General features: G+C 43.1%; 2 protein-coding genes across 13 annotated transcripts in view; both read left to right on the top strand.

The window, feature by feature from the left end:
- The window catches only part of UHRF1BP1 (UHRF1 binding protein 1), a 100,672-nt gene extending 94,064 nt beyond the window's left edge, over positions 1 to 6,608 (top strand). Inside the window, exons 17-21 of the mRNA XM_030220453.1 lie at positions 385 to 538; positions 706 to 968; positions 1,127 to 1,235; positions 1,405 to 1,526; positions 3,604 to 6,608. Coding sequence (XP_030076313.1) covers positions 385 to 538; positions 706 to 968; positions 1,127 to 1,235; positions 1,405 to 1,526; positions 3,604 to 3,732 — 777 coding nt within the window. The 3' untranslated portion in view covers positions 3,733 to 6,608. The remainder of the gene's footprint in view (positions 1 to 384; positions 539 to 705; positions 969 to 1,126; positions 1,236 to 1,404; positions 1,527 to 3,603) is intronic.
- A 2,720-nt stretch (positions 6,609 to 9,328) lies between these two features.
- Positions 9,329 to 25,299, top strand: part of ANKS1A (ankyrin repeat and sterile alpha motif domain containing 1A) — a 246,919-nt gene continuing 230,948 nt past the window's right edge. For all 12 annotated transcript variants that reach the window (XR_003943956.1, XR_003943957.1, XR_003943955.1 and 9 more), the window contains exon 1: positions 9,329 to 9,571. Coding sequence is in view for 7 of the 12 variants with exons in the window: in XM_030220444.1 (XP_030076304.1) it covers positions 9,384 to 9,571 (188 nt within the window). In the remaining 5 variants the exon portion in view is untranslated. The remainder of the gene's footprint in view (positions 9,572 to 25,299) is intronic.

The raw sequence follows: 25,299 nt of genomic DNA, 5'->3' as shown, positions 1-25,299 counted from the left end.
TAAAAGGGGGTTAGATGGTTTCCTAAAGGAGAAGTCCATAAACCGCTACTCAAAGGACTTGGGAAAAATCCACAATTCTGGGAATAACATGTATAGAATGTTTGTACGTTTGGGAAGCTTGCCAGGTGCCCTTGGCCTGGATTGGCCGCTATTGTGGACAGGATGCTGGGCTCGATGGACCCTTGGTCTTTTCCCAGTGTGGCATTACTTATGTACTTATGTACTAATTGCTGTAGGTCCCAAGGTACGAAGCACCTTATAAAAATTAGACATGAGCATGCAGATGGGTGCTCAGGTACTCTGTTACCTGAAGTAAGGGCCAGTTCTCTTCCAGTTCAGAGAGACGTGTCAATAATTTAGTGATTTGGGGTTTTCCTCTTCCAGGTGTCCGTCTTGGTCTTGAAAATTGGCAATGTCAACTGTGCAATAGAGACGAGAGGTGATGATCTGACTGTTGCTGTGCAGGCTGCCGACGTGGTTCCTGAGAAGTTCGGGAATATCAGCATGCGACAGTTTCTGCATCGTGATCCAGCTGTGGGTAAGTCACGATTTGGCAGAGGGAAGTAGGGCAGAGGCCTGTGCCACAATCTGGCTAAAGCCAAGGGGTCCATGGCCTGGCCTTATTCCTCACTAGATGGGCACTTAACACTTTTCATGCACAGATTTCAAATGCATACCATTTGCTTAAATGTTTTCCTCTCTAAGATGATATAGGTATGGAGAAATTAGGAACAGAGCCCAGTCGCACTCAGCCTGAAGTATATTTGCGGTTTGAGGCTGGACCTAGTGCCGCAGTACATTCTCCATTAGCTGTCCAGAATGGATTCCTTCACTTCTTGATCAGCAATTATAGCGCAGAACTGATGATGTCAACCCTCACCCACCTGGGGCCCTTCCTAGAAGATGAACTGTTCCCTGAGGTGATACCAATGAAGATAGAAGTGGTAGACACGAAGATCACCCTAAAGGTGAGAATATGGACAAGTCCTTTAATTTCTGTTGTAGGCACTGCAAAAGTAAAACCTCTGCTACCTGGATTTTCCTGGTGCTAAATTTGTTAATGGTTTTTTCGTCTATATTCTGAGCTTTCTGCTTCTGTCCAACCTTTCTCTGCTGTCCTTTGCAGGATGACGGCCCCCAGGTGTATCCTTCATCTCTGGGCCCTATCCCAATAACCTTAGCTATGGATCACGTTCTAGTCCAGCGCAAGGATGATGGGGTCTTTTATATCACAGGTGAGCCTTTTGTCCTCCCAGTAAATAAGACCCCATTTATTTTCTTTGCTGTGTCCTCAGACACACTAACGGTAGTGGGCTATGAGCTCCTCTACAGCCTTTTACAAAACTCCTCAAAAGGATGTAAATATCTGCAGATTTGACATGTTAGATCCTTATTCCCTTTCAGCTGTACAGGGGGGAGAGCAGGCATTACTCAAAAGGTTTGAGCAAGCTGTGCACGACAAAAAGATCCCACAAGAAATCACTGCTGTGGCAAAAAAGGCAGGAACAGCTGCATTTTCACAGAAGGTATTTTTGGCCATTGATCTGTATGTAAGCATTTCTTGGGCAGACTGGATGGATTGTGCAGGTCTTTTTCTGTCGTCATCTACTATGTTACTATATGGAAGTAAGATAAGTCACAAAGGTACTGGAGATTAAGGGAGGTTCTTGCCCCAAAGAGTATGTAGTTGGTGTAGGTTTTGTGCATAAATATTTAAAAGCTAATTATACCGAAGACTCAGAGGTTGGTATTCAACGTGATTTAACTGGCCAGAAATGGCTCCTGGCCAGTTAAATCGACTATTTGGGGCCATTTACGGCGGCAGTTAACTGGTTAGCAGCGCTGAAAATAACTGATTAACGCCAAACTCAAAACCAGATATTTTAGGGCTGTTCTGGGGGCAGAGTCAGCACTTGGCTGGTTAAGTGTTGATATTCAGCACTTAACTGGCCAGGTTAACCACATAAAAGTCAGTCCTATCTTTATATGGTAACTCATAGCCAGTTAAGTGCTAAATATTTCACTTAATTGGCTATGTGTTAGCTGGCTCCGCAAACCCAGAAATTCACTGCTAGTGCCCAGACATGGCTGATTGCTGCCAGTTGAATATTGGGCCACGAGTGTATTGGTTGGCTGATTAAAAAAAAAAAAGCACTTTTGAAATGTCAAGAAATCTGATGAAAATCAGTAATGATCACTTGGTTGTTAAGACCAGAGCGTTAAAGTCAGATTTATTTATTTGTTTGTTGCATTTGTATCCCACATTTTCCCACCTATTTGCAGACTCAATGTGGCTTACAATAATACATCCTAACATCGTCAATCAAGAGTAGATAAAACAATTGGTTACATTAAGAACAAGTGTAACACAATGGATATAATCAAAATAAATCAAAAAAACAGACTGATTAATTCGATAAATCAAAAAAAAAAAAAAAACCCAGACAGATTCTCTAGTAAGTAGTGATGTGTGTGAAATAAGCATCTTCCTTTGAGCTGAATCCTGGTATTGAAATGACAGGGAAGTGACTGGTCCAGGATCACATGGTGGTCTCTCCTAGTTTTTGATTTGGCAGTTTCTGCCAGGGCTGGGGTCTGGCACATACATAGTAACATAGTAGATGACGGCAGAAAAAGACCTGCACGGTCCATCCAGTCTGCCCAAGAAGACCACTCATGTGTGCTACTTTTTGTGTATACCCTACTTTGATTTGTACCTATGCTCTTCAGTCTGCCCAGCACTATCCCCGCCTCCCACCACTGGCTCTGACACAGACCGTATAAGTCTGCCCAGCACTATCCCTGTCTCCCACCACCGGCTCTGGCACAGACCGTATAAGTCTGCCCAGCACTATCCCTGCCTCCCACCACTGGCTCTGGCACAGACCGTATAAGTCTGCCCAGCACTATCCCCGCCTCCCAACCTCCAGCCCTGCCTCTCACTACCGGCTCTGCTATCCAATCTCGGTTAAGCACCATGAGCCTTCTTTCACAGTTACTTTGGTGAATGTTTCTCCCTTATTTTCTCTCTCTTAACCCCCCCTCCTCTCCAGGCTCATTTAGTTCAGTCATTACAGCAACAGCCCTCAGCCACGGCCCATATAGCAGGTCTCCTCTATAACACTGCAATCAGGCACCTTAAATCTAGCCACACACTGTCACCATTGCACAATGATGGGGACTGACTAGCTCAGATCAGAGCCCGGCTTCAAACCCAGTTCCTTCTGTATGGTGGTACACAGCAATGTCACTGAGCTGGTCAGAGTTCTTGCTTTTTAAATACAGCCTAAAACTTTAGAATTAAGACACTGGTATTCACCACCGCAAGGACCTAATGTTCATCTGACCCACTCTCTTACCACCAACACCTACTGACTCTGTTCTTCTGCTGTACCTTTTACAGCTGCAGGAAGTCTACCACCCTTTGTATTCAAGCTAAAGATCATCTTGTAGCTAAACCCAAGAAATGATTTGTATTTTCAACTTTACATGTTTCTTTAAGTAATATGTTGTTGTGAATAAACTTTAACTCTTAGGAATTTTTGTATAAAAGGCATTAAATACTAATGATAGCTATTTTTTCTTCTGTATGTTATGTATTAGGAAGCAGAAGGTGATGCAAGATTACAGCAAGAACTAAATGCAGTGAAGGTGGAGCTGGCACGAGTCAATCAGGATAAGGAGCGCCTTCTGGAGGAGATCTGGAAGTACAATCCTTTATTTCAGCTCTGATGGTGGCAGGAAGCCCTGGCCCAAGCTGCCCAGAGGGCAGCAGAGATCATGACAGTAGCTGTAGGAAATGGCATCGCAGGATGAGAACAGAGGGAGAAGTGTAGGCTGCAGAGTTTTCATTAGGTTTTCTTTAGTGTGGAAGGTTAGTGGCGGTGGGGGTGTCTTTTGTTAAGGTGCACATCTTGGTACTGGAAGAAAATGCTGTTTTTATCTTTTGGCACAGAACAAAAACAGACATTAGCTTTTAATGAGGATCTGCGTGGACAGACCAGTATCTCTAGCTCTTTGGTTGTGATTTATTTCATCACTGATGTAAATGCCTCATGTTGGGAGGGAACATTTACAGTCAGATACTCACCTCCTATATTATACATCTTGAATGACCTCACCTGATGGGATACAATCAGGCATAAGTGATTTTGGCAGCTGTATATTTCCAGGTGGCAGAGGGACAGACAAGAATGTATTGTAGGAGCTGTAAACCTTACTGGTGGAAATATGTAGTGCTCTTGAGTTATGATGATTTAGATGGAGCGCTCTGTGTGAGGTAGTGTGTGTGAGGTGGTAAAGATATGCAGACATCTTCTCTGGGCTCGAAAGTACCATTTGTGGCTAAAAGAGCAGTAAGTCTAGTGATAGCACATAGAAGTATGAACAGTGTAAATCCCTTCCATTAGTGGAATGGAGGCTTCTGTAGCATCATCTCTTGCAGTTATGGAGGAAAATTAGTAAACCTGTAAGTGTAATGGGTTAGAGGAAATGGAAAAATGTCTAATAGAACAATTTTGCACTTTTGGAATGGGGGAAGACTGCTGTATGGGTGTGTGTCTTTGAAACCAGTTTGCCCACTCGTCCAAAGACACATTGATGCACATAGTCTGGACTGCAGGCCCGGCCTGAAGAGAATTACCAAGATTTATAAGAATCACCAGAACAAGCAGTAGACACACTGCAACATGTACTTCCTTTGGAAATTGCACTTTCTGCCAGAGGTTTTTGCCTTCTGTCACTTCAAAGTAAGAGCGTGATGCATGTAAGGAATCAATTCTCCAACACAGCAGCAATGCATCTTCAAGCGTGTGTCTTGGGCTCAGCTCATTGCTAACGTTCCACCAAGGGACAGAGCAGCTATTGAAAACAACCCATTCTATAAGACTGTGTAGCTCAAATGAGTGACATTAAGCCAAATTTGGGCCAGCTTCACTTCAACTCCAGCATCACAATCTGAAAATTAGTGTTGTATCCTAGATTTTGGTTCCCAGGTGTTTTGACAACTGCTGTGTTTAAGAAGGCCCCAAATATTGACTCCATAAACTACTCTCTTAAAAGGATTTACAAATCAGGAGCTGTCTTGTTTCCAGAAACACACGCATTGGGCTTAGGCAGGAAGGTTACTGAGCAGTGATCTTCAACTGGCCCTTCCTTACCATTGGGGCAGTTGACAGAGTTGTGTTCCTCTCTTTGTGTAATTGTAAGGTGAAGAGACTGCTTTCCTTTACCTGAAGACCATACTGACAAGTTCTTCTAACTGGAAGGGAGAAGAGGAAAACACGATTTTTATTATACATTACTCTAATGCACCAGCCTTTCAGATGACTCTGGACTTCTGACCGTCTTATTTCTCTAAGAGGGTTGCACGCCAAAGTGGGCAGAGATTGTGACTTTTAATGGTGTGTCTGCAGTTTTCTGTAGAAATGAAATGTCATTTTGTAAATGTAGTACTCCCTCTTCATGGCCTAGTGTTTCATGGCATAACCTCACAGGATGAACTAATCTTACATTTTGGACTGCTAGTCATGTCTAAATGACATTTATTAGAAATGTATGTATTTAATGCTAATCCAAAGGCTAATTAAGACAGTCTTACAGGATCTCCTCTTCCTGTGGTGGGAGGTGCTTACAAGCCAAGGCAGATAGCTGATTCCTATACATGAACTACAAGTCCACCCAGAAGTGGGAGCCAGCATGGCTGTCCACATATCAAGTATTTAGTCATTTTTCTTAACACAGTACTAACACCAGACTGGGTCAAAATCTAGGCCTGGGAGGTCCTGTTACATCACACTTAATCTTTTTACAAGTGGGGATACTTGAATTAGATGGCAGAGTGGGTGAGAAGACGTAATGAACAGTCATTGAAGATAAGGTACAGGTATCTTTTGACATGGATGAGCGTGTCAGGGTTACACTAACTTAGAAACTGAGTGATAGATGGTACTAGAAGCCTGGACTTGGGGAGCCTGAACTGACAGAATTGTTGGAATACCTAAGACCATGCTGTGGTTAGGACCTAAGGATGTATCTTACTTGCTGTACTTTCTAAATGCTACTTCTGGTTATGTTATAGCCTGGGGGTGTTTTGTAGGATCATTAGAACATGCCCTTAAAGGGCACGAGCCATGCACCCAAATAGTGTAATATGCAAGAAAAAGTCAGAATCACAGTTACAGGGGGCTGGTAATGTAGCAACACTCTACTTGCAAATTACAGTCGTCTACTGCAGTTTCTTGGAGCAGATGCCCTAAAAGAAACATGTTCATAAAAAGAATTTTATGTTGGTAAAAATGTTAGCCATAGACCTGTGTCTCTGGAGCTGGAGGGCTCAGGCTCTGTAAGGCTGCAGTACTTGACCTGTATCAGTGAAAATCTGGAGCTGGCAACCCTGGAAGATGTCAGAATGAAATGGCATCTTAGTACAGAGAACAGCTTTTGAGGACTATGCCTTAGACTTGAATTAGATAGACTCCACTGCAGTATTGCATTTATTTTTCACACTATGATATAATTATATTATTTCTGCAAGTGTGTTACCAGTTGGTTCTGTGAACCATTCCTTGTTTTTGTAAAGAATCCTTAATAAAAAGACATCAAACTTCTGGTCTGCCTGATTTTCTTTTTTTTAAGTACTTAACCTCATCAGTTGCAGGACCCTTAGTCACTAAGGGGCCCTTTTACTAAAACTTAGTACATGCTAATGGACATTAGTGTGCACTAAGTGTGACATTGCCCATAGGTATAAAATAGGATGTGCAGCAGTTAGCATGCACTAGGCTTTAGTAAAAAGGTCTCTAAGTTCTTCTAAAATAATCAAAAACACCAATAAAGAAAACCCCTAATGTCAGTAGCAAAATCACAGGATGACTCTGAGGTTCATAATCAAACAACAGATGATTATATATATAAAAGGAAAATCTATATAACTGAAGCAGTACACAAGGTGACAATGTACCACAAAAGGCAAAATGTAGCAGGAGTCAGTATAATACTGAATTATAACCATGAAAATCCTTGAAACACTGATCGTTTCCCTTTGTTATTTCCTCCCCTTTTTTCTTTTCTGCCTCTGTCCATTCAGGCTTCAGCCGCTTTCTTACCTTCCAGTTCTCCATCTCCTGTTTCCTTTCACCTACCTATCCATCTCCTTCTTTCACCCCATAGCTCTCCCATTTCTGTTCTCACCCCCTACCCAGCCTCCTATTCTATTCTATCTTTTATCTACTCCCCAATACCACATTTCTAATGTTTGTACGCGCTATTCTCCTCCTGCTCATCACCTTGACAACCCCCATGGCCTCTCCCATATGGTTCCAACATTCCCAGTATTGCCTCTCGCCCTGCAGCCTTGTAGTCCAACATGTATCTATCTTCCTTCCATTCCTCCTTGCATATAACATCTCTTCCTCTCTGTACCCTTTCCCCCCCCACTGCCCCTGTTCCCAATATTTATGCATCTCTTCCTTCCCTTACCCAACTCCACATCTCTAAATCTATCTCCCTCCTTCCTCAATGCCCCTGGATCCAACATGTCTCCATCATTCTTCCTTCCCTTTCTTCTCCCTGCACTTAATCTCCCCCTCTCTGTTTCCTCCTTCCCTACCCCCCTGGTTCCACAATCATCTCTTCCTTCCATTTCCCCCTTTCCCACCCATCGTTTCTCACTCTTCTTCTCCTCCACCCCTGGGTCTGGCAGTACTTGTCTCTCCCAAATCCTTTCCCTCCTGCCCGTGGCCTGACCGAGAGGAGGGCTTTCCGTCTGCATGAAAGGAAAATTGGAATGCCTGTGCCAAATCCAGAGATGTGCCAGTGATGATCATTTCATTCGTGTCCTGTGGCATTTCTGATTTGCTATGCACTGTGAGTGGCTCAAGTGCAGCACAATGTGGTCCTAAGCCATGAGTCGGGCTCCTTCCCCTTCAGCAAGTATGAAATGTAGCCTTCCCACCGGTTCCGTGCCAAACTTTAGTTGGACTTACCACTGCCAGCTGCTTCCCCCAAGCTCACAGTCTCCACCAGTGTCTTACCTCAGATGATAAAAGATCAGGACTCATACTCTGTTCTATGGTGAACAGTAGACCTCTTTCTTTGAACAAGGTGGTTGTATTGGGGGGGAAAAAAAGGTAAGTTCCATAGTAAAGGGGAGAGGTGAAGTAAATTTGTTAGGCACCAGCGCCTGGGAATTGAAGACTGATATGCCTTCGTAAACCCAGGCACCTGCAAAGATCAACTGGGGACTAGGAGTAAATCATTCAGAGCCAAAAGTGTGCTCATCTACCTGCTGGAGATAGAAAATATGGAGGCGCTGGAGTAGATGCTCAGTTTTCGGTTCTCTATCATCACCGGCTGCTTGATGGAACTATCCTACAGGTCTGGAAAATGTGGAAAGTGCAGTCTGATTTGGTTAGCACACGTTTCTTGTGCAATTCTCTGAAAACTTGCTTGATGCCCGACATATTACTGTTAACTGTGACTCATGTGATGATAACCTACCCTTTCTTTCCCTGAACTTTGCACTGCATCTTTAAAATTTAACCAAACGGATCAGAGGTGCAGTTCTTTTAAAAAGTACAAAAAAATAGGCTGGCATAATGTGTTTAAAAAAATAGTTGTTTTCCAGGGATAACTAGAAGCATTTATTTATTTATTGCATTTGTATCCCACATTTTCCCACCTCTTTGCAGGCTCAATGTGGCTTACAATACATCTTGAGTAGTGGAAGTCCATTACAAATAGACAATTATTGTTACAGAATGATCTTGGACAGCCTGATAATGATAAAACATGATAGTGGTATAACAAGCATATATTGTTCTGTGTATTCACACAGGTTGATCTTTGTGATAAGCCTTGGCGAAGAGATGTCTTCAGTGGTTTGCGGAAGTTCATCAGTTCGCTGATCGTTTTCAAGTTGCGCGGCAGTGCATTTAAGCATTTTATAGGAAATAAAAAGCTGATTTAATAAAATGATTTAACGTTCATATACTACAGCGAGTAAAAGTGGGGCCGACCTGATTATCATGTGCCTTATCTTAAACAGACCTCGCTGCTCAATTGTACTTTCTGTAAGTCGGAGCTGAGCTAAGAGCGTGGCTTGCATTACTCCCCACCGCCCTCATCCTAAGGAGGAGATCTATGCACTAAATCGCACCCAAAAACAGATCTGCGACGTAACTTGCACCCTATTCAATTCCTCGTCCCCGGGCCGTCGCGTGTGCCTCAGCGCGATGACGTCAGGCGCTCCCGGACGTGACGACACAGCGGGACTCCCTGTCCAATTGGACTACAGGGTAGGGGCGGGTTGCTAGTGCTGAGAGAGTCGGAGCCCGGCCGAGGCCGGGAGGAGCAGAACCGAAGGCGCGGGCCGGCCCCGCAGAATGGGAAAGGAGCAGGAACTGCTGGAGGCCGCGCGCACGGGGAACCTGCCCGCCGTGGAGAAGCTCCTGTCTGGAAAGAGACTGTCGTCGGGCTTTGGTGGGAGTGGAGGAGGGTCCGGGGCTGGAGGCGGAGGAGGCAGCGGGGCCGGGGGAGGAGGCTCCAGTCATCCGCTGTCCAGCTTACTCAGGTGCGTACCGGGGGACTCGTACATCCCACATTTCCCCACCTCTTTGCAGGCTCAATGAGTGGTACAAATATATTAGACAATAGGCATTTAGTGTAACAGAAGGATAATGAGAAAGAAAAAGTATGATAGTAGCACCTTGTACCTCACCCCCGGGTACTGAATAGGCTAATTTGGTCCTCTGGGGAAATGAATAAGGGTATCTCTGCACACATCACTTCATCCCTGGGGACCCTTCTCATGGTCCAGTAGATGCTTCCCACTGCCTTGTATCTTGGCCTGTGGTTTGTGTTCAGTACTGGTCTCCGTATCTCAAAAAAGATATAGTAGAATTGGAAAAGGTACAGCGAAGGGCGACGAAAATGATAGTGGGGATGGGACGACTTTCCTATGAAGAGAGGCTGAGAAGGCTAGGGCTTTTCAGCTTGGAGAAGAGACGGCTGAGGGGAGATATGATAGAAGTGTATAAAATAATGAGTGGAATGGATCGGGTGGATGTGAAGCGACTGTTCACGCTATCCAAAAATACTAGGACTAGAGGGCATGAGTTGAAGCTACAGTGTGGTAAATTTAAAACGAATCGGAGAAAATTTTTCTTCACCCAACGTGTAATTAGACTCTGGAATTCGTTGCCGGAGAACGTGGTACGGGCGGTTAGCTTGACGGAGTTTAAAAAGGGGTTAGATAGATTCCTAAAGGACAAGTCCATAGACCGCATTTTTAGGTATAACTTGTCTGGAATGTTTTTACGTTTGGGGAGCGTGCCAGGTGCCCTTGACCTGGATTGGCCACTGTCGGTGACAGGATGCTGGGCTAGATGGACCTTTGGTCTTTCCCAGTATGGCACTACTTATGTACTTATGTTTCCCCAAAGTCTTTTGCATACCATTTCTGAATGGCTGGTTCCCCAACGGATTCTTCAGATTAAATCATTTTATTGACATGATGACCATTTTATGTGTTGCCAAAGTAATACTTTAGGTGGTTACGATAACATAAATAGTTGAAAATAAAAATAGTAAATGAAAATAAAGTGTAGAGAATCACATAGTAAAGGCAGTTTTCAAGTTTGAGTTGGTCTGTATTGTCTGCCGGTCAGGTTATATTTCTTGAGCATACAACACGTTTTGCTGATGTTACTTCTTTGGGTTTGAACCTCCCTGTTCTGAATAACTTAAGGGTAGGGGAGACTCCCAGCTGCCTTGACAGCAAAGTTCTTGGGCTACAACACCTATTAGTTGTACCATTTGGATCAGCCGAGCTCTGTGCGCCAGGACCACTGGCCTGTCTGGGGTGGAGAATTAGAGATGCTTTCTATTCTCCATTACTAGAGGGGAGAAAAGCTGGACTTTTGCAGTGATTTCCAAATAAGGCATTGGTGTCACCATCTGGTCACCCCCAAGGACATCTAGAGCTGAGAAACACCACCTTTATCATTCCAGTGGGATTTGTTAAGAGTTCCCAGTACGATTGGTAGGACCTCTAATGAGAGAACATCTGTCTACAGAGCCCACTGTATTCTTTAGAATTATACAGTTTTTCCTTTACTTTATTCCCCCCCCCCCCAGCAGCTTTTGTTGTTTTCCCTGGTAGATGTTGCCTATGGTCTCTAGTATTTTGAACTGTATTCTTCGTATATGTTCTCACAGGCTTTGTTATCCTAGAGCCTTTGTCTTCACTCCTAGTCCTTGAGGGCCAGCAGCCACCAACTGGTCAGGTTTTCAAGATATCCTTATTGAATATGCTTGTGAGATTTGTATATAATAGGAGTAGTAAACTTGTAAATCTCTTTCATGGGTATTTATTAGAGATATCCAGAAAATCTGGCCCATTTTGTAGCCCTTGAGGACTGGACATGAAGACCAAGGCACTCAAGTACATTAGGGCATCTCTGTCGCCCTGTGGATCCCCTTCCCCCCATATACTTTTATCTGATAAGTAGGCTGAAGTAGTGGAGAGCATGCCAACAGTGCTAACACCTCAGAGGATTGGAAGTTTCAGGTTTAGCTTCAGCATCACTAGCAGTCTGTGAGGACTGGGATGGGATATTAGTCCAGTATCCTTGCTATTTCTGAGTGGTACAGGTTAGTTCTCATTTGTGGAGGTATTGTTCTGATATCCATTGCAACCTTGAGCATGCTAGGGGTAGGGGAAATCTCTCCTCCTCCTCCTCCTCCCCCCCCCCGGTATGTAGGAGTTCTCCAATACCATGAAATGTTAGGGCAATATCTCCTAGTAAATGGGTATCTTGGAGCTTTGCTACCTTTTGCTCTGGGGTATCTGCCAGTCTCTTTGGCATCCAAAAGGGATGGGGTCAGAGCCACAGCATCCAGAGGTAATACTTCATTCTAGCAGCCCTTAGGGGTCTCCATTGTTCCTCAAAGCTGCTGGCACTAGAGCAGTACTTCACAATCTTTTTGTGGTTGTCACCCCATGATTGTAACCGGATAAAATTGTGTGATCCCCTGGAAGTGCATAGTAATGATGCCCTTGGTGTCATGACCTAGGCGGGCTCTCCATAGTTGCAAGTTTTGTGACCCCATTTGAGGAGCTCTTCCTCCCCAGGATGCGAAACATTTGACACTGTGTTGAGGGAGGTTTATATAGAATGTTGTTCTTTGTATGGATAATAGTAGAATTTGGCCTTTGAATTGTGTGGAATTATTTGCCAAGCTTGTTCATTGTTTCTGCACATGGGTAAATTTGTTCTTAACCATATTTGCCAGGTATAGCATTTCTAAAAAATGGATAACCAAAATGACTCTGAACAGTGAATCAGTCTGAAGTTGCTTCTGGCTTCTTGTGGACCTCTCAAATTTCAGGACAAAATTATCACGAAATGTTCTAATTGGTGGGGGTTTTGTGTGTGTACATGTGTGGTGGATATTGTTTGGTTGAGAAAATGCTGCTTGTTTTACATACTGGAAATGATTAACCTCATTAATGAAATAAGACACCAGTTACCCTGACCTGCAAAATGGTGAAATCTGGTTACATTTTTATATGGCACAACCATATTCCAGTGTTAATTTTCAGAAAAGCAATGTGAAGCTTGAACCTGAAAACTCCCTCTGAGGTTTATTTCTTCCAGTTTTCTGCTTACAGCAAACACCCTTTGGGATATACGTGGGTCTTTTTTCACAAGGCATTAGATAATGTTTTATGTCTAAATGAATGGTACAGTCTGGAAGTTCAAGCAGGTTTTCATTTTGAGCTCAGATTACAGTTGAAGGTGTTTAACTAGGGAAAGCTATCAGTAATGGAAGACCTTGCTTAGTAAGAGCTTTCTGGCATGTTGTGACAAGGAACCTTCGCTGAATAAAAATCAGCATGATTTCTGTACCTTTCATCTGTGTTTCACTCATTGTATTTCAAGCAGGTTTTCATTTTGAGCTCAGATTACAGTTGAAGGTGTTTAACTAGGGAAAGCTATCAGTAATGGAAGACCTTGCTTAGTAAGAGCTTTCTGGCATGTTGTGACAAGGAACCTTCGCTGAATAAAAATCAGCATGATTTCTGTACCTTTCATCTGTGTTTCACTCATTGTATTTGATTTCTTCAGTCTGTTATGTACGGTTCGGTATCCACCACCTGAACATTTTGGCTATATTATTGAGTCTCATGAGACGCATTTTGATAACTTTAATTGGCACCAAAGCAAAGTTTCCTTCTCAGTCATCATTCTTTTGATTTATGGAAGAATTTGTATATATCTGTATTTATAATAAGATATTTGCATCCAATATCCTGCAGTTCAAAAGCGCCCAAGGCGGGTTATCTACATTATTGGTCAAGCATCAATCCATATTTCATTACCCCACCCATAAAGCTTCCCTCAACCACCTAGTAACACCTTCCAGCCTATAAAATCTCTGCCCTTCCCTCTCAAAGCTCCACACTAGCTTCCATACTTAATGGCCTTCACATATAATCATATTGTAAGCATTTTGGAGGCTGTTTTAAAACACAGCAATTCTCAGAATCTTAAAAGTCAAAAGTGATTCTTTGAACTTTTTTTTTTTTTCTGGGCTTGATACGGTAAGTTGGAAGCTCAGTTGCCATTTTGATTCATTTTTTTCTATTCAGTTATATAGAGGCTCATTTTCAAAGCACATAGACTTACAAAGATAGGTTACTATGAGGCTCATTTCAAAGCTCTTAGACTTAGCATAACCTATACACATAATAAGAGTATGGGAGATGCTTAACCAATCCAACAATTTCTTTAGGTGGAGCGAAGAGAGAGGAAGACTATCCAAGTGCATAATTTTGTACTAACTGTGAACATTTTTACAAAAAGGACCCCTTAGATCAGGGATGGCCAACCTCAGTCCTTGAGGGCCGCAACCCAGTCTGTTTTTCAGGATTTCTCCAGTGAATATGAATGAGATCTATTTGTATGCACAGTCTCCATTGTATGCAGATAGATCTCATGCATATTCATTGGGGAAATTCTGAAAACCTGATTGGGTAATGGCCCTGTAGGGCCAATGCTGCCCTCTCTTGCCTTAGATCAAGGCACATTAAAGTCACCATCTTGTGAGCTGCTTCTGCCATTCTGGTATATTTTACCAGTGATTTCACCAGGTTGGAATTGTACTAGGTAATGGCAACATCTTATTCAGAGTCAAGTCCTAGAGGCAGGGAGGACTTGTCAATGACATGTTCTAGCAAGCAGGTAGCTAATACCAGTTTGTGTTTAGTCATATGAACATACATATAGAAACCCTAAAAATTATTTTGATACCCCTGTTAAAGTGTGCAGTATTGTCTGAGACTGTAATATCCTCTTGAATATATTGAGGGTGGACAGTAGTTTTTTGTCTAGATTCAGCTGTGAAATGATTTAGGTCCTCTTTCAAGGGATGTTTTGTCATCTAATATAAGCACACCTAACCAGCCAGGTTTTCAGAATTACCACAATGAATAAATGAACACGTATGTGAGGGGTTTGCGCGCGCACACACACACACACACACAAATTCCAAAAACTTGACTTTGTGTATGAAATCCAGTGTGTACACTTTACTGGTCCTGTTTTTCTTTTTTGTGCCCCTTGTGCATAGTTTTCCCTTTGCTGTCTATGTCCAAGAAAAGTTTCTATCTCTGGTGTACTTTCTTTCCTGTTTAGCTCAATTTGACACTCCTCTCTCTGTAAGGAAGCCACAACAGCAGGGTGTCTCAATGATCACAAGAGCTCAACCTCTGTGGAGGAGAGTGGTTGGAAAGATAAGGAAGTATTATAACCCAGGAGAGCCATGAATGGTTAAAAATGGAAGTTTAATTTAAAAGTTGAAACATTTTTTACCTGTTGCCTCTTAAATTTTCTCTAACAGCATTTCACCAGATTATTGTATGCCAGTCTTAAAGTTAAACCTTAGTTTTATATCCGATTTCTCTTAAACTTGCCTTTCTTCCCTGCAGTGTGCTTACTGAGAGGTCCAATGTTGTTGAAAGACTTGACGTTGTACATTTCTAGATAGTTTTTCTCATTTTTGTCCCGGGTCACTGATAACTGTAACTAGGCATAAGCCAAGGAGAAAAAAACCCTCTGCTCAGGGAAGACATCTGAATGAGGTGAAACAGCTGAAAGATCTCATAGAATGTCCTGTGACCTGAATGCCTGCCTCAGCAGTCCTGTCTAGGACATTCAGATCCATCGTGTCTGGGTACATAGTGGGACTGGTGTGCTGAGACTTGCAAGTCTCAGCACAAGTAATGCTAATGTGGTGCCTCTTGATATGTTTTCAAGTAGATTTCCCTCCATCTTTATTTATAATGATATTTGTATCCCGCATTATCCCAAACACAGTTCAGGCTCAATGTGGCTTACAATGAAGACAATTTAGGGGAAGGGAAATTGGACTACATTCAAAGCGGTTTACATATATTCAGGTACTTATTTTGTACCAGGGGCAATGGAGGGTTAAGTGACTTGCCCAGAGTCACAAGGAGCGGCAGTGGGAATTGAACCCAGTTCCCCAGGATCAAAGTCCGCTGCACTAACCACTAGGCTACTCCTCCACTTTAGTACAGACATAGTTATAAATCTTCTGATAAAACAAAAATGTTGAATAAATTTTCTATATACGGCCATGGGAAACTTTACAAAAATTAGTTTATGAATTATTTTACAAGGTTATTGTTACGCACTGCCCACCCGAAGGTGTGGGCCGAGTGTCCGACTCACTTCTATGCCCACCCAAAGATGTGGGCAGAGTATCCGACTTGCTTCACCGCCCACCCAAAGGTGTGGACCGAGTATCCATGAATTCCACAGCAACACTGTAATCCAGGGTCAAAGTAGGACCACAAACCCTTGGCAAAAGCCCCAAAGCAAAAGAGTGGACCTCGAGCAAAACAGTAATCTGAAAACAAAGGTCCATCTATGATCCTCCACATCAGTCCTCGATTTCTTCCAGCAGAAGGCTCTCTCACCTTTTGCAAGGGAATGGTCTCTAACCCTGCAGATCCACCACCAGGCCTGTGAGAGTGCTTTCAACCTGCTGGGTATGACACTGCCCTCTGATGGGGGTTGGGGAGGAGGATTGGTGGTGTAAAAGTTTTTATCAAGCCTGACCTTGTGGCTTGAATGGAATGCTCTGAAATGCATGGAAAGTACTAGTGTGAATGTTGAAGGCAGCAATGGAAGATGGCAGAAGAGTGGCTAGCAAAGAAATCCAAATCCCATGAGCTTGCTTCTGAGTTGGAGGATGGTGGTGGGTTAGGGGCAAATACTTCATAGAGTCCTTTGCTCAGACGTTTTAAGAAATTATTTCTGCAAGAATGCTTATTACATTTGTCCCCCCCCCCCCCCTTTTTTTAAAGAGAATATAAAATACATCCACAAAGAGTCTCTTGAAAAGTTGCTATTTTGTTTTGTTTTGTTCAAGTTCAATTTGTTTGATATACCACCTGTATATCCAAGGTAGCTTAAGCAGTTTACAAAAGTTATAAAATAAAAAAAAGCGGGGCACCCAAACACGAGTGAATACAGCAGAAAACCAAGGTCAGTGAAAAAGAGGAAACGGGAAGGGGAAGAATTACAATATTGTCACAGGAAAGCTTGTTGTCCTGTGTTGTGGAAGGTTTTTTTTTTTTTTTTCTTTCGCACACCTGAGTGACCTATGTGCAGGGATCAATAGACTGAAAAGCATTGTTGCATAGCAGAAATTGAACACTTTCCAGTGCTGTTCAGGTTCTCATTTCCTTTTTGTCCCCACAAGGAAAGCAGTCCTCAAGCACGATAAGCGGGCTTTAAAGAGAAGAGTAAGATCTTGGCAGCTCTGACACAGCACAAGTTACCCAGTTCCAGTAGGGAACATTAACTTGTTGGCTAGGCCTGGTTTTAATCTTACATCCTAAAATACTGTGGTAATTGTAGTCGGTGATTCTACCTATTGAAATGTGCTGTGTGTCCCATAGTGCACCAGGATGGGGCTGTCATAAATCCAAGACTGACCTATAATCTCCTTTCTGGAACTGGGTAATTTGATGAATTTCCATATTCAAGCAGAGTTGGGTTGTGTTTTGGTAGCAGATATGTTTTCTTATTTAAACAGCGCCTGCTTTCATTATTTTGCTCACACAAGTTGCTTGTATTTGGTCCTAGAATGATTCTAAATATTTATGTAAAACAAGGATTAGGGTACCTGTGACTTTATGAAACTCGGATTTCTTCTTTCTGATCTTCTGTGGTTGTTCAGTTATCTTAAATCGTAGAACACACATGGCAACTGTGCAGCAAAAATCTGATTGAAGTGTCAAGTCCAGTGTGGACTTTGTATGAGCTGATGTTGAACAGTTGTGCACGCTGACGTGATCAGTTTGCGTACTATTGGTGAGCAGCTTAAAGGCAAATGTCTTCTGGCCTTTGAGCTCTTTCTTCAAGGTAGCAGCCTCAATAATAAGGTAAATTCTAACTCCTTGGCCAGCATCTGTGACCTGGAAGTCAATGCAGTTATTCAAAAATTAGAAAAAAATTATCATTCTGTAAATACCTTGGTTGTGACACATATTCCCAGTGCTTTTTTTGTGCCGGTACGCAACGGTACGGCGTACCGGCACCTTTTTTTTTTGCTCCCCCCGCCCCGTGCGTCCATGTCCCCCACGTAGTGCCAGCCCCCATTTCCGGCCGCTGCTGCTTCTCCTGTTGAGCAGCAGCGGCCGCTACACAAAGAAAAAGATTTTTTAAAAAAACTTCAAACCTGGCTGAAACGCGGCACCCCGGCACTGTAGACAGCCATTAGGCATTGGCTGTTGCCCCGCAGCCGCTCCTCCTCTTGCCTCTACGTCACTACGCTCCTCCGGGGTTTTCCTCCAGGGGCAGTGACGTAGAGGCAAGAGGAGGAGCGGCTGCGGGGCAACAGCCAATGCCTAATTGCTGTCTACAGTGCCGGGGTGCCGCGTTTCAGCCAGGTTTCAATTTTTTTTTTTAATCTTCTTTTTCTTTGTGTAGCGGCCGCTGCTGCTCAACAGGAGAAGCAGCAGCGGCCGGAAATAGGGGCTGGTGCCGCGTGCGTCGCGACTTCGCGCCGTTCGCGGGAAACTTGGCAGGGAGAGGGAATCCAACAGAGGGAAGGATTGGGGAGAGAGAGAAAGAGGGAAACCAACAGAGGGAAGGATTGGGGAGAGAGAGAAAGAGGGAAACCAACAGAGGGAAGGATTGGGGAGAGAGAGGGAAACCAACAGAGGGAAGGATGGGGAGAGAGAGGGAAAAACAGATGGAAGGATTGGGGAGAGAGGGGAAAAACAGATGGAAGGATGGGGAGAGAGAGGGAAAAACACAGATGTAAGGATTGGGGAGAGAGAGGGGAAAACAGATGGAAGGATGGGGAAAGAGAGAGGGAAAACAGATGGAAGGATGGGGAGAGAGAGGGAAAAACACAGATGGAAGGATTGGGGAGAGAGGGAAAAACAGATGGAAGGATGGGGAAAGAGAGGGAAAACAGATGGAAGGATGGGGAGAGAGAGAGGGAAAACGGAAGGATAGGGAGAGAAAGAGGGAAGACGCTGGATGGAAGAATGCAGAAAGAAATAGGGGAGACACTGGAAGGATGGGGAGAGAAAGCAGAGCTGCTGGATGGAAAAGGGGAATAGAGAAAGACTGGAGAATAAGAGGAAGGGGCATGGGGAGAATAAGGGTGAGGAAAAGATGAAAAGCCACAGGTAGATGAAGGAAATTAAAGAATGGATAGTAAGAATGAATTAAATCTGGTCAGAGAGAGAGCCTGAAAAATATTGAAGAAAGCAATGAAAAAGGAGACAAAAATGACAAATGGCACAGAAGAGTTAAGCGAAAACAAAGAAAGGAGAATCACAGACTGGGACCAATATGGAAAGAAAAACAGTCACCAGACAACAAAGGTAGAAAAAAATCATTTTATTTTCATTTTAGTGTTTGTAATATGTCCAATTTGAGAATTTACATTGGCTGTCTTATTTTGCACTGGGTATACTGGAGCTGTAAGAGCTTACAGAGATTATTTATAATGAAAAAAAATCACGTTATTTTTTTCTCCTATAGTACTGTAATATTTTCAATGATGTCTGTTTATATGCGCCATGGCTGGTATAGGGGGTGTGGTTAATGTGGGTGTGGCTATCATAGGGGTGGAGCCATGTGTGGTGACCCCGCCCATAATGAGTACCGGCACCTTTTTTTCTACAAAAAAAGCACTGCATATTCCTGTTGTGTATTCTTCATCTGTCAGCCTAGGGAAGAAATATATATCTGTAGCTGCTTTGTTTCTAGATTAGATTAGTATAGGAGAGGAGAGGATTATCTGAATTTATAAACTTGTGAAAAATGTGATGATTTTTACAATGTAGAAAAAAAATTGTGGCAATTTGCACTGAGGAGTGATATTCACAGATTGTAGACACCTACCAGTTTCCTGGCCAATCCAACCAAGTAAAACTATTCTGAACTGTTTGGTCCGGTCTACATGCTGTTGTTTTATTGTGCAGTAATCCCATCTGCAAAATATTCTACTTTTGATTTTCATGAAATGTCATTTCTCCTCCTCCTGTATCCATAGCCTTGTGATCCCTTTGGGTGTGTGTGTGTGTGTGTGTGTTTTAGGGGAGAGGGAGAAGAAGAGGTCTTTGTTTGTTTGTAATAACAGGTCTCTGATGGTGATCATAAGGTCAGGTGGTCAGTCCTGTGATTGAAATTGGTCATCCTGAACCTAATGGTGGTGATCTGAAATTTCTTTACAAAGGTCTGGTGGTTAGTTGCAAACACAAATGCTTCACTGCCTGATTACCCGTTGGTACTGTGGTGAGTTTGTGTATCTAACTGAGATACACAGAGAAATATAAGTTACAAGGTATTTACACTTGAGCTAATAAAAGTTGAATAGAAGAATCTTATAAGAACATAAGCATTGCCATACTGGGACAGACCTTAGTTCCATCAAGCCCTGTATCCTGTTTCCAACAGTAACCAGTCCAGGTCACAAGTACCTTTTCAAGATCCCAAAATAGCAAAACAGATTTTATGTTGCTTATCCTAGAATATGCAGTGGATTTTCCCAAGTCCATTTTAATATTGGCTTCTGGACTTTTTCTTTTAGGAAATTATCCAAACCTTTTTTAAACCCTGCTAAGCCAACTGCTTTTACCACATTCTTTGGCAACGGATTCTAGAGTTTAATTACTTGTTGAGTGAACAAATGTTTTCTCCGATTCATTTTAAATTTACTACTTCGTAGCTTCTTTGCATGCTCCCTAGTCAGAATAAACAAGCAATTCACATCTACCTGTTCTACTCCACTCAATATTTTATAAACCTCTATCATATCTCCCCTCAGCTGTCTCTTCTCCAAGCTGAAGACTGTATCTGCTTTAGCCTTGCCTCATAGGGAAGACATCCCATGCACTTTATCATTTTTGTCGCCCTTCTCTGTAACTTTTCTAATTCCACTATATCTTTTTTGAGATGCAGTGACCAGAACTGCACATAGTATTCCAGGTTTGGTCACACCATGAAGCAATACAAAGGCATTATAACATTCTCATTTTTGTTTTCCATTCTTTTCCTAATAATTCCTAAGACTTGTTTTCTTAGCCGCCACTGCACATTAGCCATTTCATAGTCATTTTCGTCCTCTATCCTGGGTTAGGCAACAATTTTTGTTTTTGGTCTCTTTATGGAGAGTTGCCAGTCTCTCTCTCTTCTCCCACCTCCCCTTAGGTCAGCCCTAATTGATTTATTTGTCGGTCAATACTGAAAATTTCCTTTGGGAGTCTTCTTTCTAAATGTTTCCATCGTTCATGTATGAATATTTTTATTTTTTTTAGTTCATAGCCAAAACCTGTGTCCTTGGAGAGGGAAACAAGCTTAAACAAAGAATCAACTGTTAAATAATGTTTTTGTGTATCAAGGGTTACATATGTAACAGTTTTTTGGTTGATTTTTATTTGTTCTCTTGTTCTACCTCCTTACATAATAGGATATTAAAGCAGAATCTCAACCTACGTGTACAGTCAGTACAATGTGTTTCTGTTATATTTTATGCTATATAACTAGCCGTTAAGCCCGTAACAATGGGCTAGTTTTTTGTTTTCCTATGGCCTCCCCCCAGCGTCTTTTTCCCTCAGTTCCGCCCCCTCCTTCCCTCCCTGCTCCCTCCTCCTCCGATTTCCATGCCCATGTCCAAGCATTCCTCCCTATTGGGCTGTACTGCTGGTGGAGGCGGGGGGGGGGGGGGGGGCTTGGACTTCTACACTCTCAGCGTTCCGACTCTACTGCGCATTTGCAGGTGAGTCGGTCACTTGCCGTTTATATGTTTGATGTTTCCAGATACACACATTCTTAAACTGGAGAGTTTATCTTTAGATCACTGCAAGTATATAATTATACAAAATACCAAAAAGACCTCTGTGTATTATCATTCTATTGACCTATAGCATTTCTGCATGGATGATGTATTTGCAGGCTTTCTTCTATGTTTTTTGTGGTGGACATAGCTGTGATGAGCAAATCCTACAAAATAATTTTGTGCCAAACTGAAAATTCCAGTGGTTGTGGGGGGTGGGGATGTAGAGTATTTAATTTGGTTTTGTAATTCAAGGAATAAATTACTTATTTAAGCCATTGCCAGTATTCAGATGTAGCCTCATTTAATTTCTCTTAAGCACTTATCAATATTGCCGAAAATGTTATCTTAGTGAATGAGTTCTCTGATGCTTTTGACAATCCTAAATGTGTGACTTGGAAGCCAAATTCCTTCCCCCACCCATCTACCAAAAAGGGCTCCTCCATCCCAGGCAGGATATGCTAGAGATGGAAGGTAATTTTTAACAGGTTGCCTATGTGTGATGTTGAAGAGTGCATCTATTTAAGCTTATTTTGTAGATGCCTATGTGTTTTTATAAAATACTAGGGATAAACTAGCAGAAATTGTGGCTAGATTGACACAGTGAACATTTATAACTGTTCAGGAACAGCACTGTTTAAGCGGGAGTCCTCCAGCTGCACTGCTGCCAGTGGGGGGCAGTGCTTCAATATCGTGTTTTCAATTGCTAGTGACAGGCAGGTTCCCTGGAGTCCTGCAGGGCTTGCCTGTCCCTCACCATTGAAAATGTGATAGTGAAACAGCACCCTCCACTGGTCGGATTGTAGGTGGAGGACTGTCCCTCAGATTAGAGGGAACAGCGGGGAACAGGCATTAATGTTAGCTTGTGTTTTATAAACTAGGAGTACTTCATGACTCTGCTGTGCTCCACCCATACTTTACCCCAAACATACATGGGTTTTGTAAAAGTATACATTGCCTTAGCACTGGGTATACGTGTAACAGCTTGGGTAATTTTATAAAGGCCTTTTTACATGCATTAAAAAAAATCCTTTTATAAAAATAGCCCCTTGCTGTTTGAGGCTCTTTTGTGAAGACTTTCCCTTTTAAGCAATGTCAAAACAATGGCTTTTGCAATCCTTACTAGGTGGAAAATTAAAAGCAATTGAAAGGCGTTTAAAAATATATCCTCAGAATAGAACACAACCAGAGTCTTAGTTTGAAAAGACTTCTGTTAAGTTGCTTTATCAATATATTTTTTTTACATCATCTGCAAAAATATGAAACAGGAAGCAGAAGGTTGTGACATATGATGCTCTTGGATGATGCCATTCAGTTGAACTATAAACCCAGAACTGTGGTTGCATTAGGAAATGCTTTGCATATTTTATCAGACTGCCTTAAAAAAAAAAAAAAGACAAAAATATACCAATGTGGTTTGCTAAGGCTGCAGCTTTAGGGTTGTGCATCAGTTCTTTCTGTAAAGTGACATACAGACCAAGGAGGTTTAGTGAGGGAGAGCCAGAGTGCAGGTTGTTCCATGTAGGGTTTGGCTGTATGTTCATGAAGTATGTTATCTTCATCCGTTGAAAAGGGATGTAGAGCAGGGCTACCCAAACTTATCTGGTACTCTACGTTCAGCTTGGATTTCATGATGTATTTATTCTGGATATATTTGTATATACTGAGTCTCCAGTGTATGTAAATTTCTCATGCATGTTCCACTCTCGTGTCGAAAGGGCACACTGGCTTTGAGTTGCAAGCTAATGTCCGTTGAGTTTTGCCACGTACACAGTAACTGCTCAAAGACAGAACACAAAAGCCAGGTTGCTACTCCTGGGGGAATTCTGTGCCACAGAGCACTGCAGAAGGTGCACGGAATTCTCTTACTATGTTATGTTGTCATGCAGAAATCTGCAGAGTCTAGAAGGATGATGTGCTTTCTAGAGTTCTCCACCCCCATGGCACTGTCCCCCTCCCTCTACTGCTGCACCCCACCACGGTACAAACTGCTGCTTAATACTTCTTACCCCAGAGACTAAGTTGTAAAAGCCAGTTAAGGGAGAACTGCATAGCAGGCTATGTGTTCCTCCTTCACCATTCAGGATCAAGTTTATTATTTGAACTGCACGGGACACTATAGAGCCTCACAATTCAAATACTAAACTCAACCTTGAGCAGTGGTGGAGGAAGATGTATCTTCTCTTTACTTCACCTAACCTGCTTTTACAGCTTTGTTTCCTTTGGGGGGGGGGGGGCATACATTAGGAAGCAATTTGTCCCACAGTGGGGACTATGCTTATGGGTGTAGGAAGAGTGGCTGTTTGGGGAATGTGTGAGAAGGTGGGGGCAGGGCTCCTGAGAGACAAAGCCAGGTCTGGGGGATATGTGAGGGGGGGGGGGGGGCAGGGCTGCAAGCAATGTTAAGGGCCCCGTCACCTCCGCACATTAACTTCTTAGCTGTGTGCAGTAGTCAGCCTGGCCTGCACACCTCAATTCCTGGCTGCTTCAGTACTTAATCCTCCAGTGTCTTGTGGTTGATGGTTGACAGTTGTCTGTCTTCCAGTTCTGTCCTGCGCTCATGTGTGTCTCCTCAGATCCTTCCTGCTGCGACCCCTCCTGCAGCGGAAACAGGAAGTACTTCACGAGGATACATGATGAAGCAGGAAGAAGGACCTTCAACAGCAGAGAAGACTCAACACGTTAACACGCTAACCTGGGTCCCAGCTGTCACGCACGAGCAGGAGAGGAGACCAGTGCAGCCTGAGCTGCTTTCTACTTGGCTTGCCACCGAAAGCCTTGCCGTTGCAGCAGCACCGGGCCCCCTTGGAGGCCAGGCCTGGGGAATCTTGCCTCCATGCCCTCCTCTCTTTGTGGCCTTGGGGGGGGGGGGGGGGGTCTATTCCAAAGAAGAGGATGGAGCTGAATGGAGGTGCTGTGCCTGAAGGGGGGAGTAGGGGGTATTGCCTTGGTGTGGGAATGCTGTCTAATGGGAGGAGGGCAAGCCAGAGGGATATGCTCCTTGGGGCTGTGCTGATGTGGGGGCAAATTTGAGATAAGGGGGTTTGAAAAGTAGATGTGTGCCAGGCCCACAGTAGGTGCCACAATAGGATTCAGGAGAAAAAACTATGGGGAATTAAGAGAGAGCTATTGAGGTGTTGAAGATGGGGTGAATCTGACACAGCTATGCTGTGGTCATTGCCTTGGAGGTTGTGAGAGAGCGATGGGGTGAGGGAGAAACTTGAGAGAAAGAGACTAGGGAAAGCTGTGGGGATGTGTGTGCTAAGATGGTGTCTGACAAGGAGAGGGATAGAGAAAGAACTGGGGCTGTTGCTGCTGCTGTTGGGAAATGGGTAGAAATAGGAAGAAAGCTGGGGTCTGAGAAAATTGAGGGTGTGAAGGATCCCTGCGCTAACCCTGCGTTAATTGGGCAGCACATGGCAATTTGCCTGCGCCACCCGATTAGGGCAGGGCATGCCTACTCTCCACCTCCATACGTGCCCTCCTTGCTAAAAAAAAACACAGTATTTTTTAGATTGGCACATGGTGATCTAAGAACCATTGTAGGATGCCTGAGCGCATCCTGCAGTTGTGCCTTTTCAGCGTGCAGTAAGCACATGTTAATGCTTACTGCTGCTTACTAAAAAGGCCCTCTAGTGTTAAGGTGCTCATTTTTTAGTTGTTTATTAATAATGCTAAATAAAATAGATTTTTTTCTCTAGGACACACTTCTTTTGTTGTATTAAAGTAACATAAAGGAATAAAACTTTCTTTAATAAGGGAACTCTTGCATTCTGTGCTTGAGGCATGTCCCTTAATTGAAAATTTTTTTTTATTGCAAAAGATAAAATGTATGATGGTCCGTAACAATTCAGCAGTTTGTTACATTGAGCTGAATTAGAATAAAAAAAATGTTCATTGCTAATTAAA

Source organism: Microcaecilia unicolor, chromosome 12 (genome assembly GCF_901765095.1).
Source record: "Microcaecilia unicolor chromosome 12, aMicUni1.1, whole genome shotgun sequence".
Classification (NCBI taxonomy): domain Eukaryota; kingdom Metazoa; phylum Chordata; class Amphibia; order Gymnophiona; family Siphonopidae; genus Microcaecilia; species Microcaecilia unicolor.
This window is presented reverse-complemented; position numbering and strand designations above follow the sequence as displayed.